We start from the raw sequence: 23,446 nt of genomic DNA, 5'->3' as shown, positions 1-23,446 counted from the left end.
TCTAGTTTTCTTTTAGTTTATTTAATTGTTTATAAGAGTAAATCTCTTGCAAAAACAACAAGAGATTTTCTTTGGAACATAATATTCTGAAAAATAAGTATGGCTTAAATATAAAGATTATGTACAACAGATCTTCATTGAAAAATCATACTTCTGTGATATTCTTCAAAGAAAGTCTCCTTAATATTGGTGAACTATTAGCCATATATATTTATTGCTATCAAGAACCAATAATTAATGCAAATCTCTATAAACAAATCCAAAATGATTTGTAAGCAACACAACCAAAAGAAATTTGAAAATTTTCAAGAAATCTCAAATAAATAATGAAGCAACTACAATATGTACAAAATAAATGAAAATTTGTTGAAATAAATGACTTGATGCCTATAATCTCTTCAAAACTTGGCCATTCATGGGGAGGCTTTCTAGCTTCCCCTCCAATGATTGCAAAATGTATGTTGAAGGGTTAATCTTTTGGGAGATCTGAAATGGACATAATAAGAGGGTTTGAAATTTAGTATATTTTCTTTTACCATCATGAGCTTTGTCCCATTTAAGCACTAAATCACCAATAACAAAGTATTTTTTATCAAATGAGGATATGTCAAAGCATTTTTTGACAATTTGTTGATGAATATTAATTTTTTCTTTGGATTTTTCTCATTCCTCTTTTCATTTTAATAGGGTTTCAAGTCTTCTCTACATTACCAGGTGAGGTTCATCTCTTCCAAATTCGGCAAGCTACAAAGAAGGAATACATTGTGGTGGGGGGGGGGGAGGGGATATATTCCTTGCCACATATTAGGAACACTAAAGAGTTCCCTAAATCTTCCTTTGGTGTAACTTGATCTTCTCACAAGTATTTGGAAGAGGTTTGTGCTAATCCCTTTGGTTTTACTTAATAGTTTTCTTAATAATTCTAATGAGATTTTTATTAGTGGATTCCTTCCATGTGGATAATAATTTGGATAGTATTTAATTTAACCAATTTATTAACAACAAACACAATTAATTTCAAGACAAAAAATAAGATGCATTGTAAAAAACTAAAGAATTAGGGATACCAAAACTTGTGATAATATTTTGTTCAAAGAAAAAGATAACCTCATTGTCATTTGTAGTTTTAAGTGGGATGACCTTTATCCATCCTATAAAGTAATCTATCGTAGCAAGAATGTGTTTGTGTAATTATGATGAATTTGAGCAATTTATCCAATTACATCAAGTCCCATTGTAAAAATGGACTTTTCGATTATCATTGGTTGTAAAGGAAATGCATGTTTTATCTCTTTACCTACTTTCATTTCTTATAAAAAGCATGATTATCCTTGAATAGTGTAGGCTAGTAATATTGTTATGAAACCAGCTCAAGAAAAGATAGAAAAGATAGATCAACGCCTTAGAATTCAGCCTCTTCGAGGGGGCAACCTCCTTTACATTACATAAATGAACAATTCTTGGATGATACAAATGACAAAACCTCCTTTATATATATAGGAGTCTAAGGAGTCACAATATAATCCAGCCGACCTAACAATAATAATATAAAGCCACAAAAATAACAATAGAGGGATTCTATGGGGCACAGAAATAACAACATGGGGGTAATAGGGGCACAACAATATAAATAAGGGGTATAACTACAATAGAAATGGGGTAATCACTAGTATTATAGGGACCCAACATGCCCCTCTCCTTCAAAAATGTGTTGTCCTCAACGCTTGAGTAGTTCTGGATACTTCTGCATAAAATTCTCATCCTCCCATGTGGAATCTTCAGCAGATAAGTTCTTCCACTTGATAAGATACTCTGAAATTGATCGATTTCGTAGCTGTCGAGTTCTTGTTTCTGTGACTGCTTCCGGTTCCATTATAATTTTTCCTTCCTCGTCAAGTTCTGGAAATATTGTTTGAACTGGGAGCTTGTCGCCTATAACCTTCTTTAAACATGAAACATGGAAAACTGGGTGCAATCGAGAAGCTGCAGGAAGCTCCAATTTGTATGCCATAGTACCAATCTTTTGCAACACCTTGTACGGACCATAATACTTTGGTGATAATTTATTATCCTTCTTAGCTTGCTTTAGGGACATTTGCTTATATGGTTGTAGCCGTAGGAATACCCAATCACCTACATCAAAACTTCTTTCACTGCGATGTTGATCTGCCTGTTGTTTCATTCTATTTTGTGCCAACACGAGGTTATCCTTTAAGAGTTGGAGGACTTGTTGTTGATGTTCGATGTGATGTTCCACTGCCTGAACCTTAGAATTTTCTCTTAAATATGATGTGATGGATGGTGGTTGATACCCATAAAGTGCCATAAATGGGGTCATTTTTGTTGCTGTATGGAAGGAAGTGTTATACCACCATTCAGCCAGAGGCAACCATTTGACCCATTGTGTCTGTTTATCAGATACAAAGCAACGAAGATATCCTTCCAAACATTTGTTTACTATCTCAGTTTTCCCATCAGATTGAGGATGATAAGATGAGCTATGAGCTAACTGAGTACCAAGACAAGAAAATAATTATGTCCAAAAATTTCCAGTGAAAATGGGATCTCTGTCACTTACAATAATCTTTGGGTTTCCATGTAGCTTTTGAATTGTTTCCATAAATGCAGTAGAAACTGTACTGGCTTTAAATGGATGTGATAATGCACAAAAGTGTGCATACTTGGTAAGTCTGTCAACTACCACCATGATGACACTCTTTCCCTCAGACTTGGGTAAACCTGTGATAAAATCCATTGAAACCTCCTCCCAACGTTGGCTTGGAATGGATAAAGGTTGTAATAGACCCAGTGTCTTAATTGTTTCAACTTTAATTTGTTGGCAAACCAAACATTCCGCCACAAACTTTTGAATATCTGATTTAAGGCCATCCCAAAAAAATTCCTTCTTAACCCTGTGGTAAGTTTTTAAAAATCCTGAGTGCCCTCCTAAGGGAGAAGTGTGCAATTCCATAAGAATCTTTTGTTTTAGCTGGGAATTCTTACAGAGGTATAAGCGATCTTTGTACCATAATGAATCATTTTTTCAGCTAAATGTATCAGATGTACTGGAATCTTGTTGTAGCTTTCGAATAAGTGCCCATACTTCTTCATCATTCTTCCATTCCTCGCTTGCTTCGTTTATCCAATCTGGTTGGATAATAGAAATGGCGCACAACAATGCTTCCACATCCTCATCCTTTCTTGAGAGTGCATCTGCCACCACATTTTGCTTCCCTTTTTTGTAGATGATTTCAAAGTCATAACCCAACATCTTTGTGACCCACTTTTGTTGCTCTTCAGAGGATAATCTTTGTTCTAAAAAGTATTTAAGGCTATCATGATCCGTTTTTACCTTGAAGTGTCTTCCCATTAGGTAGGGTCGCCATTTCTTAAGTGCATGGAGTATTGCCAACATTTCCTTCTCATAAATAGCTTTGCTTAAAAACTTTCCCTTGATTGGACGACTTTCAAAAGCAATGGGTCTTTCATCTTGCATTAGAACAGCACCAATTCCATTTCCTGAAGCATCACATTCCACAATAAAGGTTTTTGTGAAGTTCGGTGTAGCTAAGACCGGTGCTTGGCACATTGCCTCTTTAAGATGTTCAAAGGCCTTTGTTGCTTGCGAAGTCCATGAAAATGCATCTTTCTTCAATAATGTTGTTAGAGGTGCTGCTATTCTCCCATAATTCTTAACAAACTTGCGATAATACCCTGTCAACCCAAGAAATCCTCGCAGATGCTTTATGGATGTGGGGATTTTCCATTCCTTAATGGCTTTAATTTTGTTAGGGTCTACCTTAACTCCTTCATGAGATACAATATGACCCAAATATTCCACCTCCTGGACTCCAAAGAAACATTTGGATCTTTTTGCATATAATTGTTTCTCCTCCAATAGTTGTAGCACCCTGTCAACATGTTCAACATGATCCTTCCAAGACTTGATGTAGATTAGTATATCATCAAAAAATACTAACACAAATTTTCTAAGGAATGGTTTGAAAATTGAATTCATCAAACCTTGAAATGTTGAAGGTGCATTAGTAAGGCCAAAAGGCATGACCAAAAATTCATAATGACCCTCATGAGTTCTAAATGCCGTTTTCGGAATGTCTTCAATCTTCATTCTGATTTGATGATATCCCGAATGAAGATCCAACTTGGTGAAGTAAATTGATCCATGCAATTCATCCAGTAATTCATCAATGACAGGAATGGGGAACTTATCTTTAATAGTGAGCTTGTTGAGCTCCCTATAATCCGGACACATGCGCCATGATCCATCCTTCTTGTGCACCAATACTACTGGAGCAGAGAAAGAACTTTGACTTGGTTGAATTATACCAGCCTCTAGCATTTCTGCAACCATACGTTCAATTTCACTTTTTTGGACATAGGGATATCTGTACGGCCTGATGTTTGGAGGAACACTTCCTGGAATCAGATGAATAGCATGATCATGATCACGCATAGGTGGGAGACCTTTGGGAGTCTCAAATACCTTGGAATGATTGTCCAGGACTTTTTGGAGATCTGGAGAAATAGATGATTCCGATGTGGAAACATCTAGCGAACATAATTGTGCAATTACACCTCTTTGCTCCTTTTTTAGAAGCTTTGTCATACCATTAGAGCTGATTATCTTTCCTGGTTTCCCTGAAATACCCCTTAATTCAACTTCCTTTCCTTCTGTAGAAAAATTGATGAAAAGTTCTTGAAAATTAAAAGCTATTGTACCCAAGGATTGTAGCCATTGGACTCCTAGTACAACATCAGCACCTCCCATTGGAATGGAAAGCATTGGGCTAGTCAATACATATTCTCCCATGGATAGCTTGATATTATGGCACCTTCCAGAGCAATTTATTGTTCCTCCATTTGCAATCATCACTTGACACTCTGGTGCTGGATATAGGAAGCAATTCAATTCTTTTGCTACCCTACAATGAATAAAATTGTGGGTGCTTCCTGAATCAATCAACACTATTACCTTTTTCTTCTTGATTTGTCCTTCTATCTTGATGGTTTGAGGAGTGGTAATTCCCACCAATGCATTACAAGATATGGTCAGATTTATTTGTTCTTCATCTAGGCTTTGTTCCTGGAGTATATCTTCTTCTTTTGACCTTTCTTGCTCCTTTTCTTCTTCCTCTTCACAATCTATGTAGAATAATTTCTTCTCAGCACACTTATGACCTTTAGTGTATTTGCTATCACAACTGTAACAAAGCCCTTTTGCTCCTTTTTCTTCCAATTGTTGTGATGTCAACCTTATAGGTTGTGGAAGACTAGGGGCAACAACACTTCTGTCTTTATAGTTGTGAGTGGTATGCTTCCTAGTTGCCATAATTTTGCTTTCCATTTTTCTTGCTAACCTGAATGCCTTCTCTAATGAATCAGGTTCCCAAAGGCGAACATCATGTTGGATATTATCCTTTAAAGACCCTATGAACACATCAATCCTATGCTCCTCTGGAATATCTTTTACACTTATGTTCAATTTTTGGAACTCCTCAATGTGCTCCATTACTGAACCCTTTTGTTTGAGACTTATCAATTGGCTAAAAAAAGTGTTGCTTTTTGTATCTTCATAATGTGCTATCAATTCTTCCGTAAAAATTGCCCAAGTGATAAATTTTTTACGAGAGCAAAGCCATTGATACCATACAAACTGATTTGGTTCCAAATATACAGTTGCCATACGTACCTTTTGCGTGTTTTGCACATTATTGAGATCGAAGAACTGCTCCATCTGTAATATCCATGTGGCGGGATCCTTGCCATCAAACTTCCTCATATCGATTTTTCGAATATGGTGGGTCTTCGATCCAACAATAGAGTCTATGGAATCATGATTAACATTAGTTTTGTTCACATCATGAGTTTCCTTTACAACCTTTTCACCATTAGTAAGTATTTCTTGTAGAAAATTTGTCAAATCTGTCTTCAAATCTGCCATGTCTGTCTTCAAATCTGTCTTCAAATCTGCCATGTTTGTCTTCAAATCATCCATCTTAGCTTCCATTCCCTTTATCTTAGATTCCATGCCATTTATCTTAGATTCCACGCCATTTATCTTAGCTTCTGTTAGCTTTTGTGAGCGTGACATTTGTTGCACTTGTTCTTGTAATTTTGATATATCATCTAGCATTTCTTCCTCTTCTTCATGAGTCATGCTAGAGCTTTCAGGTTCCTTACTAGGTGTTTGCATTTTCTTTCCTCGGGGCATCAGTTACCGATAATAATGCTTTACTATGCCCTTTGAATTCCGTTAACCCAAGCTTACACAAAAATTTAAAAAAAAACTACACACCTTTTTTCACTTTATAGAAGCCTGATATTGAATCTGATGTATCTCTGTAATTTCGGATCATCCAATTCTGAAGTTGCAACCTGTAGTAGCCTTCTGCGTCCTCTTTCCAATGCCACAAGTCTGACCCAAATTGGATTCTCCAGGGAAGAGTTATGTGAAATCTCCCACAGTGACTTGCTTTTAGACTAGTTCAGTAGAGCGAACTTGTACGACGTGCCACGAGTCACTGTTTCAACCTTTGGATCTACAACTCGCATACAAGAAGCTACAATCTGTCCTCTTTCTGTACCTTCTTACGAAATTTCAATCCGATCCCCAGAGAGAAAGTTATGACGATTTTCCCCAGGTCACCTGTTTTGAATGTAATTCAGGAGTCTGCAAAAATACCAACTTCCTCAGATCATATCTCCGCAAATATCGCGCTAAAAGCTCTTAAATTCGGACCCAAGGTTCAGCACGATTTCTTCTCAAATGGGTTTTTTTTGCGACTTCTGAAACGTCACAGAAAAAAAGTTATAGCGAAAATGCCACGATGACCTGTTTGGAACAGCAAAACCCTAGAATCCAAAGCTCTGATACCAAATGTTATGAAACCAGCTCAAGAAAAGATAGAAAAGATAGATCAACGCCTTAGAATTCAGACTCTTCGAGGGGGCAACCTCCTTTACATTACATAAATGAACAATTCTTGGATGATACAAATGACAAAACCTCCTTTCTATATATAGGAGTCTAAGGAGTCACAATATAATCCAGCCGACCTAACAATAATAATATAAAGCCACAAAAATAACAATAGAGGGATTCTATGGGGCACAGAAATAACAACATGGGGGTAATAGGGGCACAACAATATAAATAAGGGGTATAACTACAATAGTAATGGGGTAATCACTGGTATTATAGGGACCCAACAAATATCTAGGTTGCAAAACTTTGTGTGTAGTGATGTCACCACTGGAGTGTTCTCTTGGTGGGTTGGTGTACAAATATGCTAACACTTTCTCAAGATAAGCCTTTTCCATTCATCTCAATAAAACAATGTCTTATTTTTTTTGAAACAACACCCCATCAATGATATGGTATTAAGTAGCTTTGAGCCTTAATTCTCTCTCCTTATTTGAATCCAAATATTGTGGAGTGGAACCATAGTTGAGATAGAATTTTAGATAGGTGTACAAATAGTTAAATGAAATGGGGAAATAAAATACTTCTTTAACATTCATTTCAACCTCATTCTCCCATCTCGATTATTCTTTTATTTAATAACCTTCTAATTCAATTGATAACTTGAAAATATTGTCTATTCTAACACTGTTTGTAGGCTTTACCTCCGGATAATTCTCCTAGAGTGTGGTCATTAAGTTTTCCCTTTTGTCTTTTAATTCCTTATGAATTAATAGATGATGTATAATTAGATATCAAAAAATGATTTTCGTGTTTTACTTTAATAGATATGATTGAAAATGTTTCATTTCATTAAAAACAACAAAAACTTTATTTTCCACTTTTAGATATCTTAATTTATCTCCCTAAAGAATAGAACTCATAAAAGAAATGGGCACTTCATTGACTTCCAAGTTTTTTTGATTTATGATTGCAATAAAAAAAAATCAGTGGCAAAAGTATATAATATAAATTCTTGATAAAATTAGGACATATAAGTGTTAGGCTTGTGCAATGGCTTTTTATATTGAACTAAAAGATTTAGTTTCTTCATTATTCCACTTAAGGCATTTTTCTTGATCATATCTTAGAGTGGTTTAACTATAGCGGGAAAATTGGGGATAAATATCCTCACAAATTCTATTTTTCCTTAAAAATATTACATACACTTTTTTTTTGTGAGGAAAAGTAATTTATGATATAGTTTTTGTTTACTTTAGCTCTATCATAATATCAAATTTTGATGCAACAAATCCTATGATTTTACCTTATGTTTCTGCAAATATAGTTTTATTGGGTTGAGAGATATGTCATACCTTTGACAGTGATAATTTTTGTTGCTTAGATAATGTAGATGGTCCGTTCTATACCTTTGAGAAAATTGTTACATCATCCAAATATACTATTACTGATTTATTAACTAGTCCCTTGAAAGCAATATCCATTTCCCTTTGAAATGTGGCAACAATGTTAATTAATTCAAATGGAATTTTTATATATTCATATATGCCCCATTTCATCTTAAAATTGGTTCTTATACACTAGAGGATTTGTTTCATGGGTGGAACATGGTAATTATCTTTATTTGATGCATTGTTCAGATTTATGAAATCAATGTAAATCATTATTTTCCCATTTTTCTTCCTAACAGGCATGATATTAAATACCCAATGGGAATGTTAAATGAGAAATATTATTTTGGTTTTCAACAAATTAGCAATATGCCACACCTTTGGAAGTGATATTTTTTTCCTTAGATGATGTAGATGGTCCTTTCTATCCCTTGAGAAAATGTTACATCATCCAAATATACCATTACTTATTTATTAATTAATCCCCTAAAAGCAATGTTCATTTCCCTTTGAAACGTGGCACCAATGTTAACTAATTCAAAAGGAATTTTCCTATATGCATATGTCCCCCATTGTGTCTTAAAAGTGGTTCTTATTTCATCATTATGTGCTACTCATGCATGGTTGTAGCCTAAATAACCTTATAAGAGAGACAACATTTCAAAACCTAAAATACACTTGAGGATTTATTCTATGGGTGGAACATGCTAGTTATCTTTATCTGATGCCTTTTTCAGATTTATGAAATCAATGTAAATCATGATTTTCACATTCTTCTTCCTAATATGCATGTTATTGAATACCCATTGGGAATGCCAAATGAGAAATATTGTTTTTGTTTTCAACAATTTATCAAGTTTTTTTTAATTTTTTGTTCCATCATTGGATACATCTTTCACAATTTTTGTTGAGCATGCTTTACATTTTTTTTAGTGTTATCACATGTTGAAAATTTTCAGCGTTGTGGGTATTTAAACCACTATAAGTCTAGGAAAAAATATCTTTATATTCCCGGAACAAATTAATAAATGTGACTCTCTTAATAGGCGTGAATTCTATACCTATATTAATATTGTGTAGGTATTGTTTAGTACCAAGATTGATTACCTCATATTGCATTTAAAAATTTGTTCATCTTATATTTTTTTTGCTTCTTTTAACTTGTCTTGTAAATCATGATATCTCTCCATTCCAACCACATATTTAGGAATTGAGTTTTCGCTCTTTGATTCAACATCATGAGACAATGTATTAATTTGATATTCATGTTGATTTTCATCGATGATTGATCTCATGAAAGTGTATTCTTATGTATGAATTCCAAAATTTGGGCATCATCATCAAAAACTTTCCAATTTGTAATAGTGTCTAGTACTGAAGGCCTAAAACTTAGTTCAATAGAAAATCTTATTAGGAGAAACATTTTCTGATGGTATTAATCTAGTAGCTACATTTGAAACTAAATTAGCATCTACATTTTTACTTTGAGATGTAGGCATAATACTAAATACATCAAAAACAAAAATAAGATTCAATAACTCATCTCTATAATTATTAAGGAGATTTGAAACACAATGAATTGAATTTCTTGCTTGATAACTATTTTTGAATCGCCTATTACCTTGATCTATTCAGTATCCAAAAATCAGATTTTTAAGATAAGCCTCCTAATTAGCAATGTAATTTGTGCATTGGAAATAATATATTTGTTTCCTCGAGAATCTGTAACAATGCCTCTAGCCTTTCACCCTCATTTGACTTAAAGCGGTCAAAAAACAAAGGTCAACACTTTTTATTTACATATAAATTTTCTAAATCCAAAAATGAATTGACACATAAATTTACATAATTTATAGCATTATCTACAACAATTTGATTTGAATGAAGGATCTCCTAATGATTGTACACATTTGCAAAAGGTGAAGCCTCATTGTGAAATTTCCAAAAAATGAGTCAAAACATTAGTCACCCACTGTAGAGTTAGAGAACTTGATAGGCTAATTTTCATAATTCAAATTAGTAACTATGTATTTCATATGCATCTCTATTTATACTTTAATTTGATTAAGGTTACCATTATATGGTAGCCAAATATGTGGTTGGTCTATTGAAAATGTCCATTTGACTTTTCAAACCAATGTTTGCTTAATAATAGGTCATATGGCTCAAGAATATTGACAACAACTATGTCTATAATTTGGTGGACTTTGAATTAGAGGAAAGTATGATAAGCACACATTTTACTTCACCTATAACTTTAACATTTGATCAACATAGTTGAATAATTTTAATAGTTTATTTACTAGGTTCTACATTCAAATCTTTAGAAACTAAATATGGCATAACATTACAGGATGCCCTGGAATCAACCAAGTATTATAAATTTTAAATGTTAACAAGAATAGTGGATTACTTGAACTATTTTTTCTTTTATTAGTGCAACATTTATATTTGATTTGTTTCGCTACAAAAAACTTGAGCAAGTTTGTAACTTTATATTTTTCTCCAATAGTTGAATTATTATTTTCTAAATTATTATGAAGTGCTTGCAACAACTTATTCTTCTAATGTGTTAATTTAGATCATTTAAAAAGTGAAATATTTGCTCTTTTTTCCTTTAAATCCTCTAGCATATCATATTCTAAATTATCCATAATTATAGTGGATTTACCTATATTGAAATTTGTTTTATTACTAGAAGAAGTTGCATGCACATGATAGGAAGTACAAGGATATCTAGAGGTGGATTAGGGAGGGCCTTTGGCACTTGATTGCAGAGCACAATATTTCTCTGGCTCATCTCATCTTCATCAATCATCCCTCTAGAAATTTCTTAGATAATGTTGATTGATAGTTCAAGGCTCTCTTCATTTTCCTATTTATTAATTGAAGTTTAGTTACATTATATCTCTATGTTTCTATTCTAAATTTGTATTTCGTTTAGTTCCTTCATAAATTCAAATTAGCTCTTGTGTTTTAGGTAAATGAATAGATAGTTATGATATTATTGATTCAGAATGATGTGAAGGTTTTGGAACGTCCTTAGGTTGTCTTGAGATGTATCCCTTTTGATAATGTATCGAGTTTGTTTTGGATGGCTCGGTTGTTTGTGATGTTTTACCTGCAATTAATAAACATGAATATTATTCTAGCACTAGTTATTGTTAATGGTCAGATTTTACTATGTCAATAACAATGAGGAATTTCACTTGATCAAGGTTCCAATTAGACCTATGCTCATTTGATGTGATGATATTCATTGATATATGCATCCAATTTCCTCAATAAAAGGTATGGTATATCACGAAATGTCAACCCAAAGGGAAAAATTATGACTTAATACTAATACACACTAACTATATTAAACATATATTTATATGTTATAAACTAATATATAGTACCGCATATTCCTAGATAGATAGGAGTGGGTTATAAACATTTTTAGATATAGATGGAAGATTAATTATACAATTGCATGAATAATTTAACAAATCAAGTAATGAATTTCATCAAATACAATATCATAACTATTTTAAATAAATTATTATTTAAAATAATAGATAATGTATTTTGTATATGATTACTTCTTCTTAATGAATTATGAAAATTCAAAAAGGAATTTCAAAATTTTATAATATAAACTTCAAATCATGCATTTATAGAAATTCAGTGTGTAAGTTTGCTAGTTCATACCATCAACCTCCCAACAAAATCTTTGCCTTTAATTTAGATTATTTGACTGATACAAATATACAACTACCACAACAGTTTTTCTAGGCATAACATCTTGAATTATTTCCAGCCATAATGTGTTGTACCATATAGTTCTTACTGGATCAAGATGCATTTGAAAATTGAATTGATATGACATATGAGTATTTAGATATCCACCAATGAGTGACTTCATATCAAGTACCATATTTGGATGTGATCATTTATTGTTAATTATATCTAGCATCTAGACATCAAAGAGCTTTAGTATAATGTGTCTTCCTGGATCCAAATGTATTCGAAACCTAAAGTGATTTGACATTTGGGAATATCATTAAAGAGTCACTATAAGCCAATTTTTAGATCCATATGTGATCATCCGTTGTTAAATTGATCTAACATCCAAGCATACACATGTAAGTAGTGTTGCATAATATATTTAGTCCTAATTCCATATGAGATACTTGTTAGTTCCCCTTCATCAATCCTACTCAGTAGCAACATATACATGACTCAAGAATTGATGCCAAAGTGGGATAACACATCATGAATGCCATGTCAACAATCCAATTTTATTAGATTGTTACGTTATCATTGAATGGTAGAACGTGAACTATATATAAAAAATAAAAGGAAAAATGGACTTAAAATTGATATCTAGATTCTGAGGAAAAGCAGAGAAAGACTCACAGATTACATTCGGATCTAGATATAACACTTCTAGCTTCCACCACTTGCTAAGTGGATTGTATTGGCAATGATAGTTAAAGCAATATATTTATTTATTTATTTATTAGTGGTTCACGGACACCCATGATCACTCGGTGGCCACTACATCTATAGAAATACCTGAGCTTGATCAAGGGTATCAAGCCTCGCGGCCAATAGCTAGGTCTAACCCCAAGGGCTTTAAGGAGAATTGACCCTGTGACCTCCCGAACGACGAGGCACTTATTTGACTAGTTGAGCTAACCCTTGGGGCTGTTTATTTATATTTATATGTACCTTTATTTGGGGATTTCCATTCAAATTTATTTAGCTTAGAAGCTAAAAGATAAGTCTAGATTTCTCTTAAACATAATTTCCTCTTGTAAAGTTATGACATTCTGCAAAAAATAAAATAGTTATGAATTGAACCAAATTGGTAAATTTATCAAGGAAAACTCATTATAACAAGTCAAAAAACTTGTGAAAATTATAAAACAAATCAAATCAAAATATATACAATTATGTTATAATCTAAGCTAAATGGTCACAAATCATTCAAAGTCATAATATAAGAAAAAATTAGAAGGATACCCATTAATTTATGAAGAATTCATGCCATAATTGGGGAGAAAGGGGGTTGTTATTTAGGCTACAATAGTAGGTTGATGGGTGATCCGAGTTGGCTCAACTCTCAGATTTAACCAAGATCTTTTGCTTTCGTGATGTGATTAGAATTGCATTTAAAATAGCATAAAGGAACATAAATGCATGTTGTAAAGAAGAAGGAACATGACAATCATCAACAACATAAAATAACAAGACGTTGATAATGGAGTTCATCCAGGAGGGACTACGTCTCCGGGCCCCGGTGTCAAGATGGTGTAGGCCGCTGCATTAAGTGTTGTCAATAGTGATGATGTACATAAGAGGTGACGTCGCTATCATACAAGGAAAATGCCCTCACGCAGGAGTGGCTCCAAGAGATGTTCTGCTACAGGAACTCTCAGTCAAAAAGGACTCTTATCAGTATGACATAAACTCATGCATGATGATAATGAGCATCCCGCCAACATGGCATAAAAGGGATCTCAATGAAAACATACATGGTAACGCATGAGTATCCCATCAACATAACAACAAATGGATCTCAAACAAAACATGACGAATCATGACAACAAGTACATTCCACAAATGATTCCGCGTCACATCAAGTAGGAATCATGAAACAAGTAAGAAACAAGATCCCACATTGAACATCAAATAGGGATCTATACAACACAATGCATCTTGCAAAAGAAGTACATGAACATATTGCATATACCTCACATCTTAGGGCCATCTGAAGAAAAGGATGTCAAACTGCTGAAGTTGGTCGTATCATCAATCTCGCTACGTCAAATCTCATGGAATCACTGCTCGCACGTTGAATGCTAATACCTACACTCCACTTAGAAAAGTGGTCAAACAATGAAATGATCAAATGGGAAATCTGAATGCACCATCAAATTTGTGGCGTCGAGTAGTGCAAAATCAACTGTCAAATTTTTGAATTCTAAGAAAATGAAAATCTGGGGCTTAAGGAATCTTTTAGATTCCCCCTAGATTCCTCAAAGATTCCCTCCTCCGGGTCGTCTGAAAATATGTTTCTCATATCAAAATTTTGACTACGCCACGAGGTTCCTTGTAGAATTTTGAGAAAAATGAGTATAAAGTTGGCTGCATTCTGACTCTCGTGAATTTCAACATCCAAGGAATCTAGAAGATTCCCTCAAAGATTCTTGAATATTCTCCTCTGTTGGGAACCTGAAAATATGCTACTCAAAAAGCGAATCCGACCTCTCCATGGTGTTCCCTGCGAAAATCTGAGAAAATTGACTGTAAACTTGGTTACATTCTGATAAAAAGAATTTTTACCTCCTCGGAGAATCTTCGGGCATCAAAGAATATTCTGCCTTGAAATGCGTGTCAAGGTTCTACCTCCTCTGTCTCGAAATCCATGCCGCGCTTCTTCCTTGGCCTCCGTACACTAAACGAATGAGTTTATATAAAAAATTTCGGGAGGAAACATCAACATCGAGATTCGTGGCCCAACAGTGGCGGAGGAGACTAGGTAGGCAGAGGTTATGGTTTCAAAACCCCCGCCTCCCAAAAGCAGTGGTTTGGTTTTTCTTAAAATATAAAGCATGAGCAGATTTTTATGCTTGGTATAACTGTTTAATTAAAATGGGCGCGTTTTGGTTGTATTTCATATGGGCAGAGGTTTGAGTATTAAATGTAAGTTGGTTGGTGCCACATGGGGCTGCCACGTGGGTGGGGCTGGCGAACCCGCCGGCCATGGGTTCAACTCCCACCGGCCTCTTCGCATTTTTTTGTTAACACATATATGAATATGGTATATTGATGTGTGGTTTGATGGTAAAGTCGCTTGGGCGAAGCCTGGGAGACCGAAGTTCAAATCTCATTGAGTACACTGACCTGTTGTGTTAGAAGCTAAAGGGGCAGATTCCCCAATCCCGTCTTGGCGGCACGTGAGTCTGCTCTTGCTAAAATCATAGGATCTAAGTATACCCGACTTGCAGGTGGTTGGATGTACTCCTGGTGTTATAGAGGCAGCTACGAGGATTGATCCTGGGTCTCCCATAGATTAGGATATGTGTTTTTTTTTTAACCACATGGTGAATCGGTAACTGCCAATCCTAATCTATGGTGAGTGCGATGTATATATATATATATATATATATATATATATATATATATATATATATAGATATAGATATAGATATATATATATAAATTATTTTTTTTAAACCATATAGCTATTTTTTAATTTCCGAAATTGGAGCGTATGAGACATTTTAATGAGGCCAAAATTTCGCCTGGAAGTTGGCTGGAATCTGGTGGCTGGATTTTGGCAAAATTGTGCCTTCCTTAAGCTTGCCTAGTCACCCAGTCAACCCTGAACTTTGACTACCTCTAACTTTCGCATACGAGCTCGGTTTGACGAACCGTTCACACCGTTGCGATCAGGACGAAGAGATTTACGCTTTAGTCCTAGTTTTAAAACACTCTAATCACTTTGATTTTTGAGCTTCCGTAAGCCCTCTTTGCCCTGTGTGGGTCCCTGGAGCCACCTGGTTCAATGGGAGATGAGAAACTATGGGTTGGAGTGTTATTGGGGTTTGACACCTTGACCCTAACCATGTTTGGTATTGTTTATCTAGCATATCTAGCTTTAGGAAATCCTTTTCCCTTATGGATTCATGGCCCTAGCTTTGGGGTGATCCATTGTTGAGAGCGCTGGAGTATTGAAGTCTATGAATGGGAGGAATGTCCAATATCTGTAGCCAGATGATTTACTTGTAAAAGATAAATACTTGTTCTTTGTGATTTTTTGAATGCAATGTTATTATGTTATCTTTCTTTCATATGTACATATTTTCATGGTTTATATTTCCATATGTTGTTTATATTTGGTTTATATAACGGTTTATTCCATTGTTCTTTATCCCTTCATATTCATATGCCCCTTTTCTTGACACGAAAACCAATCTTGGATTCATGCTCCTCAAACTTCTATTCAGAGGTTTCCTCAAATGCTTTTCTTTAGAGGTTGTGCCTCAATTGATGCTTTATTTGCTTTGTCACCCCTTGCCATGGATAATGGTTTCCTTAACTTCAATAATTGCTTATATGTTAATAACCCTTTATGGTAATAAAATTAAATCTTATATTCCCATTAGATGTGCATTCTTGGTTTTCTCTATAGTGGATCTTAACTTTGATATATTTGTTTTATCCTTGCATGAACATTTTTCATAGTTGTATTTTGGATAGCAATATAAGTAGTGACATTTCCAATGAGGTTAAGAATATGCATTTTATAGTGTGAGTTTTTCAACTTGTAATTTTCATACACATGTCCCTTTAAATGTGAGTGTGGAGATATTTTTTACACTCACTATGTACAATTTGCATGTAGATGACAACGAAATCCTTGCACTTATCCTTGTGTTTCCTTGTTTATGTTGGATTAATTTCCTTTGAATCGCTTAATGATAGGTTTTGTTTTGGATTCGAAACATCGACTTTAAAATGGAAACTGAGATTTATTTTTTAGTCTCACTCTCTTCATATATATATATATATATAAAATTGATTGACCCATCAAAATTTGAATTAATGACATATCACAAGAAATACATTAACAATATACTTATTCATAATTAACCCAAATCTTCAAAAACTAAATTACTTTATATTAATTAAACCTATGTTACCATTTTAATTTTGTATATATAATTTAAGAATATATATATATATATATATATATAATATTATAAAATTTATCAATATAAAATTTAATAATAAAATTTTAACAAATAAATATAAATTTATTATCATATATTTAATTATATGGATCATCTTCCACACTACTTATAATTATTATTAAAACATAAACTTTCACAAATTTAAAATAAATCTTGATTATATAAAATATAAAACAAATGCTCTTAAACATGCACATGACCAAATACGCTTAGTTTTAGATTACAGTATAAGTTAAAAGTTTTTTTTCCAAATGAAAACAAAGGTTAATTGCCTAATATTTAAAGGCATGAACAAAACTTTAGTTCTTATAAATTATTAATTAATTATTTTATATTTTAAATTATGGGATTTAAAAATATATATACAGATATAGTTGTGAGGCTTAGAGTTACAGTATATTAAGAGAATATTAAGAGAATTATAGAAGAAGTTCAAGTTAATCCAAAATAATTTATAGTCTATAATTTTAAGATTAAAGGAACTACTCCCTATTTCATTTTCTTGATTGAAGTTAGCCTTTCCCTCATTGAAAATATGGTTATGTTTAAGATTATAATGTATAAGAATAAGATTTCCAACATGGAAGCCAAGAGGTTTCCCAAAATTGCTTCTAACTCTAGCCAAAATCCCCACCTCTGACTCAAGCGAGGATGGCATAAGGATGCCCAACCTTGGCTCAACCATTGGGGAATAAAGGAGGAAATTATCTTGGAGAATAAGGATAATATTAAAAATACTATTACCTCCAAATTTAAGGATAAGTTGTGGGATGATAAGGAGCTAGAGGGAAAAAGGAAGTTAAGGTATTATAAGGAGGTGATCAACCCCACTCTTGTTAACTAGAATTATATTTGTGTTTTGACCAGTGCAAAGAAGAAAATGAATATTGCAAAGATTAAAACTAATTCCCATGAGCTTCGAAGTGAAATTGGGTATTGTTCTATTCCCAAAACACCCTAGGACGAAAGAATTTGTCACATTTGTGATACTAAGAGGGTTGAAGATGAAAAACCCTTTCTCTTGGATTGCCCGGCTTTTACTCACATTCGTTCTCATTTCCAAGACATTTTCCACACTACTAACCTTGTTGACTTGTTAAGTCAGCAAAACTATAGTGATCTAGGAGTGCTTATTTCCCTTATTTTTTATCATAAAAATAAAATATTAAAAATCACAATTAATCTTTTACTTTCTTAAGATCCAATAGACCACATTAATTTTCATGAATGATAATCATCATCATCACCACCAATAATAATTAATTATTATTAATTTAGTAATTAAATTATAATAGAAAAAATTATTAACAAAATATGAAGTCAAAGGAATACGTGAAACACTTTAAACACATGAGTTGAAAGTTAACTGGCTAAAAGGGAGAAAGGATGAATAAAGTGTTCTCTTAAACACAAATCCACAAAAATCTTTTATACAGATAACCAAAAAATCAACAAATTAATTATTATCTTTGTCGTGGAGTAGATAATGTATAGACTTTTTGGTCAAACCTATATTATTTGCAGTTGTCTATAATGCGACTTTTTGGAAGCCTTTCCGGTGGGTTTTTCCGGTCAAAATCCGGCAGCAATTTATTGGAATGGCAAGTTTGATAGCTAGTTTCTGCACAATCAAAGCGTCCCAGGGGTTTTCCAGGGTGCTGAATCCATATATGCAGTCAAAAAACCATTTTAACTGCAACAAATCAAGATTTAACTTCAATTTCTTCTGCCGGATTCCGTCACCAGAATCTCCAAAAAGTCACATTATAGACAACTCCATATTATTTTGGGTTTCACCACCGAAAATTTTGCAAAATTTATTATTTAAAAAAAAAAAAACTATTTATTTTTTAACAATCTAATTAGCTACAAGTTTAAATTCTTATTGTTCATTACTTTGAAATTTGTGTCCTGCATTTATGCTAAATTGTTACTTCGTACGTTGAAATATTGGATCTGATACACATCATTGGTCTACGTTAAACGTCAACTTTTTGAATGAGGACAAATGGAATATGAAATCACATTCGTGATAATTTGTTAAATTAAATTATTGGAAAAAAGATATTGTTTTGAAATCGACATAAGGTTCAAAATGGTTTAATAAATTATTTTGGAGTCTTATTCACTTAAACATAATAAGGGCGACGTAGAAGTGCATTAATGGTTGTTCATTAAATATGTTGAAGTCATGGTATAAGAGAGAGCGATTTATTCCAGAGGAGGGAATAAAAAAAAGAATTGTTTATAATGTGATTTTTGGAATTTTTGGTGTCGGAATTTGGTGGAAAAATTTGAGGTGAAATTTTGATGTGTATTATTTAAAAAAGTTTGACTGTATATATAGATTCAGCGACATTAAAAACCCTAGGGCATTTCTATTATGCAGGATTTACCCATCAATTTTGTTATTTCAATGAATCCCGGCAAGATTTTAGAGAAATTAAACCAAAAAAATATATCATAAATCCACCAGAAAAAATTTCCAAAAAATAACACAAAAACAACTCTATAAAAAAAAACATCTTCTCACAAATAGACAAAGTTAAAGAAATAGAGAATTGTGTTATGTGTTCTCAATTGGTAAACAATTAATATGGATTTAAAAGTTAAATTTAGCAATAGAATATTCCTCCCCAAATGAAATGCTAAAAATTGACACCAACATCTAAACCTAAATGGGAATTACCCCAAATGAAATGCTAAAAATTGAGACCAACATCTAATATTAAACCTAAATGGGAATTATTAAGTTTGACTTTAACTTCCTTTTATTAATATAATATCAAATTATATTTATAATACCAAATAATATAATAAATAAATTAGTATAGGTTATAATTTTTTATTTTTTATTTTTTTAATATTTGATTGGACATTGTTTCCAGTATAAGTGCTATAGTAATGTAACTTGTCTCGTATCAGTGGCAGATTCACGTGAATAGAAGTGTCATTAATAAATGAGTTAATATATGTTATTATCTTTGTGTAATTCAAGATTTTTGACTTCACGTTAACGTTTTTTCCAAGGAATGTTAATTCTATGTTTTGCAAATACCACTGCTAATTGTCTTAATTTAATATGAGATAAATTAAACATTAATTTGCAGACAATGGGACGAATTTTTATATCACGCTGAAAATTTAATGTTTTTTTGTTGAGTTAATTTAGTGATTAATGTAATATGTAAAGTTGTGTGAATATAACCTAATAAAATTAAATTAAGTGTCAAGTTTTATTGTAACTAATTTAAAATATCAAAATTTCAATCACAATGGCAACATATTCAATATATTCAATTTAGTGTAATTAAAATTTTTCTAGTATTTAGTGTGTAAACTTTATATTTTCTAATTACAATATACTATTTATATATAATATTTTTGTAATTCCTAAAATGTTAAGTTATATTTTTTAATTATACTATATTTTTTATATATAATATTTTTTGCAATTTTTTAAAAATTAATAAAGAAATAAAAATTATTTTAATTAATATCTAAATCCGGTATCGTGGGTTGTGGCTCAAGCTCGCTTGATGTGGCTTTGAAGCTTGTATATGACTATCACTTCCCCCCTATCAGGTACAAGGTGAGAAGATGGAGAAAACTCAATTGCAAGGCCGTTCAATACTCTAGAACAAGTTTTGACATATGACTGAAATATCTTCTTGGTTGTTGAAGCCCATTGCCAAGAAGTGATCCATCCAAGATGAATCTTTGTTCTTTCAAGAGGCTTGTTTTTTAAGCATTTGTTTGAAGAATGAGTGGTTTTATGACAGTGCTCACATGGATGAAGATCAAAACAGTGATCTTTCATATGGCCAACTCGGTCACAATGTTGGCATTTAACATTTTGTTGTGGTTGTTGTGGAAGAGGAGCAGAATCTGGAACAGTTAAAAATGAACTGTCATGAAGAAATCTAGCACTCTAAAATTTGATGGGTTCTGAGTAATCTGGAATATGAAAGGATGCCTCCTTACCATATCCAAAACCAGTTATGTGCTTTTTGTCGACAAGCTCTTCCCAAGGTCTGATGATTGACTTGAAAAATGCAACCTAAATTTATGCTTTTGCATGCAAATATGCTCTTGAACTAGGCACTGAATATGAATCAATCTTAACTTTATATTCTTTATGCTAATAAGAGCCTGTTTCAATACTCTGAACAAAAACAAATTCAGAATAATGACTCTATTATAAAACTTATAAGAATTAATAAAAAAAAACATATTTCATATAAATTTATTTTAATTTTAAATTTATTATATTTTTAGAGGATTAAATTGTTCATGCCTAAATTTTTACAAATTTTTTCATCTTACAATATATATGTGTGATTTTTTACATTTAATATATATAAAAATTTCAAGTTATTTCAATACTATTTTTAAAATTATTAGTTATAAAATTCATATACCAATTTATACAGAAATATTTGTGAAATAATTTCAATTTTAACTTTTATTCTTTTTATTTATATAATTGTTATAATGAATATTAAACTATCATATTTATAAGTTCTATTGGTTTGTTTGGTTTCCTTTCGTTTTAATTTATATTGGTTTGGTTTTTTTTAACTAAACAGGTCACTTTTATAAAAATTCATGGACGGGTCTATAAAAGACCTTTTTTTCATATAATAAAATTTACAATTATATTTAGGTCGATAGGCCTTTCCTATGCATCAACAATTGTCAACACTTTTATTCTAATATATTCGATCAAGTGAGACGCTTTCAACCATTGATTTGAATTGTGACTGCTTTTTCCAAATATCAGTTGAGTTGCCTTACTGCTTTTTTCCATTCTTTTATGTCACTCTTGAAGATATTTTTACTACTTTTTCCCTTCCAGTTGTTGTTGTTCTTCTTCTTCCCTGGCTTTTGGCAAGCACTGATTAGTATTAAGCATCTCACAGAGCGCGTTCTCACTTTCATCTCATCATTTTCTTCAAGACTCTGCATTGCATTGCCTTGCCTTGTTTCTTGTTGAAGTTTATTTTCTTTGTTGCATTGCCATGCATTTTGGATTTTACAGTGTTTTATTTTCATTGTGTTTTTCTCTGTTTTGAATTTAATTTATATTTTTTTTTAAAGAGTGTTTGCATGGTTTATCCTGGTGATTCTATTTTGTTGTTGTTATGTTGAGCAAAAGAATCGATAGAGATGAAATTCTTGATCCATTGGAATGAAATTCTCGAAATTTTTTATGGATAGAAGCAGGTATGCTTTTGGTTTTCAATATCTATGGGTTTAGCAAACCTTCAGTGTATCGTTGCGTTTGGTTCGAGTCATGCTTCAGCCTCTCTGATCAACTCTTATTGTTGTGAAGAGAACGAGAATGAAATTTTCGGGGCTTGTGAAGAAGTGTTGGGTATATTGCATCTGATTCCTATAACCCACGAAACTACAAAATCACTGACAGAGACAGCGTTCATTAGGTAAATGGCCTTGGTCTTGCATAAGGGAAACACTGAAGCTAGACTTCACGCGGTAGTTTTATTGCAGAAGGTTTCCACTTGGATATCTGATTGGGAATTTATCGGCAGGGAAAAGATTGATATTTTCCAAGGTCTCCTAGAGATCATAAAGGGTGAATCCTGCCATCAGGCGATCATGGCTGCCTTGGTTGTCCTCATAGCAATATGTAAAAAGTCCAGAAAGAACAGATTAATGGCTATAGAGGCAGGCACAATATTTTGTCTGATTGAATTACTTCCAGAGGCCGAGAAGCCCAAGTGTGAAAAGATATTAGATCTGTTGGACATGCTAGTGGACTATGCAGAAGGAAGGGCTGCCATGGCTGATCACGCGATGGGCATTGCTGTAGTCTCCAAGAAGATTATTAGGGTTTCAGAAATTGCCACTCAGAAAGCAGTTCGAATTCTTTGGTCGCTTTGCACATATTCTTCAACTGCGTCGATTCTTCGGGAGATGCTTCAGTGTGGGGCTCTATGTAAACTGTGTACGCTTCAACAACTCGACTGCACAAACAAAACAAAGCAAAAAACGAAGGAGGTATTGAAATTGCATGCAAATACTTTCAGAGCCTCCGCTTGTCTTCCCCACCTGATGAGAAGTGATTATCCAAATTATATTTAAAATTATACGTAGAGAAAACTTGAAAAATTATCAGATTTTCTTAATTTTTAGTGAGAATGGAAGAATTGTATAAATGCTTAGTAGATCCAGACATATTTGAGATATATGTTTATCTTTATTGTGCTGATCGTAATTTTCGCTAAATATTCTAGCAGTTTGTCTTAGCATTTGCATAACAGATATGATGAAAGAAGTTAAGATGTCCAAGTTTCGTTTTTGGTGTATTATCGCATTTACAAGTCTCATTGTTTCTCCAATAA

General features: G+C 32.9%; 1 protein-coding gene across 1 annotated transcript; it reads left to right on the top strand.

Moving 5' to 3' along the window:
• The first annotated feature begins 22,700 nt into the window (after positions 1 to 22,700).
• Positions 22,701 to 23,186, top strand: LOC149164203 (E3 ubiquitin-protein ligase PUB22-like). The gene has a single exon (XM_089429401.1). The coding sequence runs from the start codon at positions 22,701 to 22,703 to the stop codon at positions 23,184 to 23,186; it is 486 nt and encodes a 161-aa protein (XP_089285527.1).
• The last annotated feature ends 260 nt before the right edge of the window (positions 23,187 to 23,446 follow it).

The sequence above is a fragment of the Pinus tabuliformis genome, chromosome 5_1, assembly GCF_031772625.1.
Source record: "Pinus tabuliformis cultivar Carrire ecotype Pingquan chromosome 5_1, CPIR1, whole genome shotgun sequence".
NCBI lineage: Eukaryota > Viridiplantae > Streptophyta > Pinopsida > Pinales > Pinaceae > Pinus > Pinus tabuliformis.
Note: the sequence above shows the minus strand (reverse complement) of the source record. Positions and strands in the feature narration are given on the sequence as shown.

Bases quoted from the DNA above. Each gene is read 5' to 3' on its own strand.
- LOC149164203 (XM_089429401.1), top strand. From the start codon at position 22,701: ATGGCTGCCTTGGTTGTCCTCATAGCAATATGTAAAAAGTCCAGAAAG.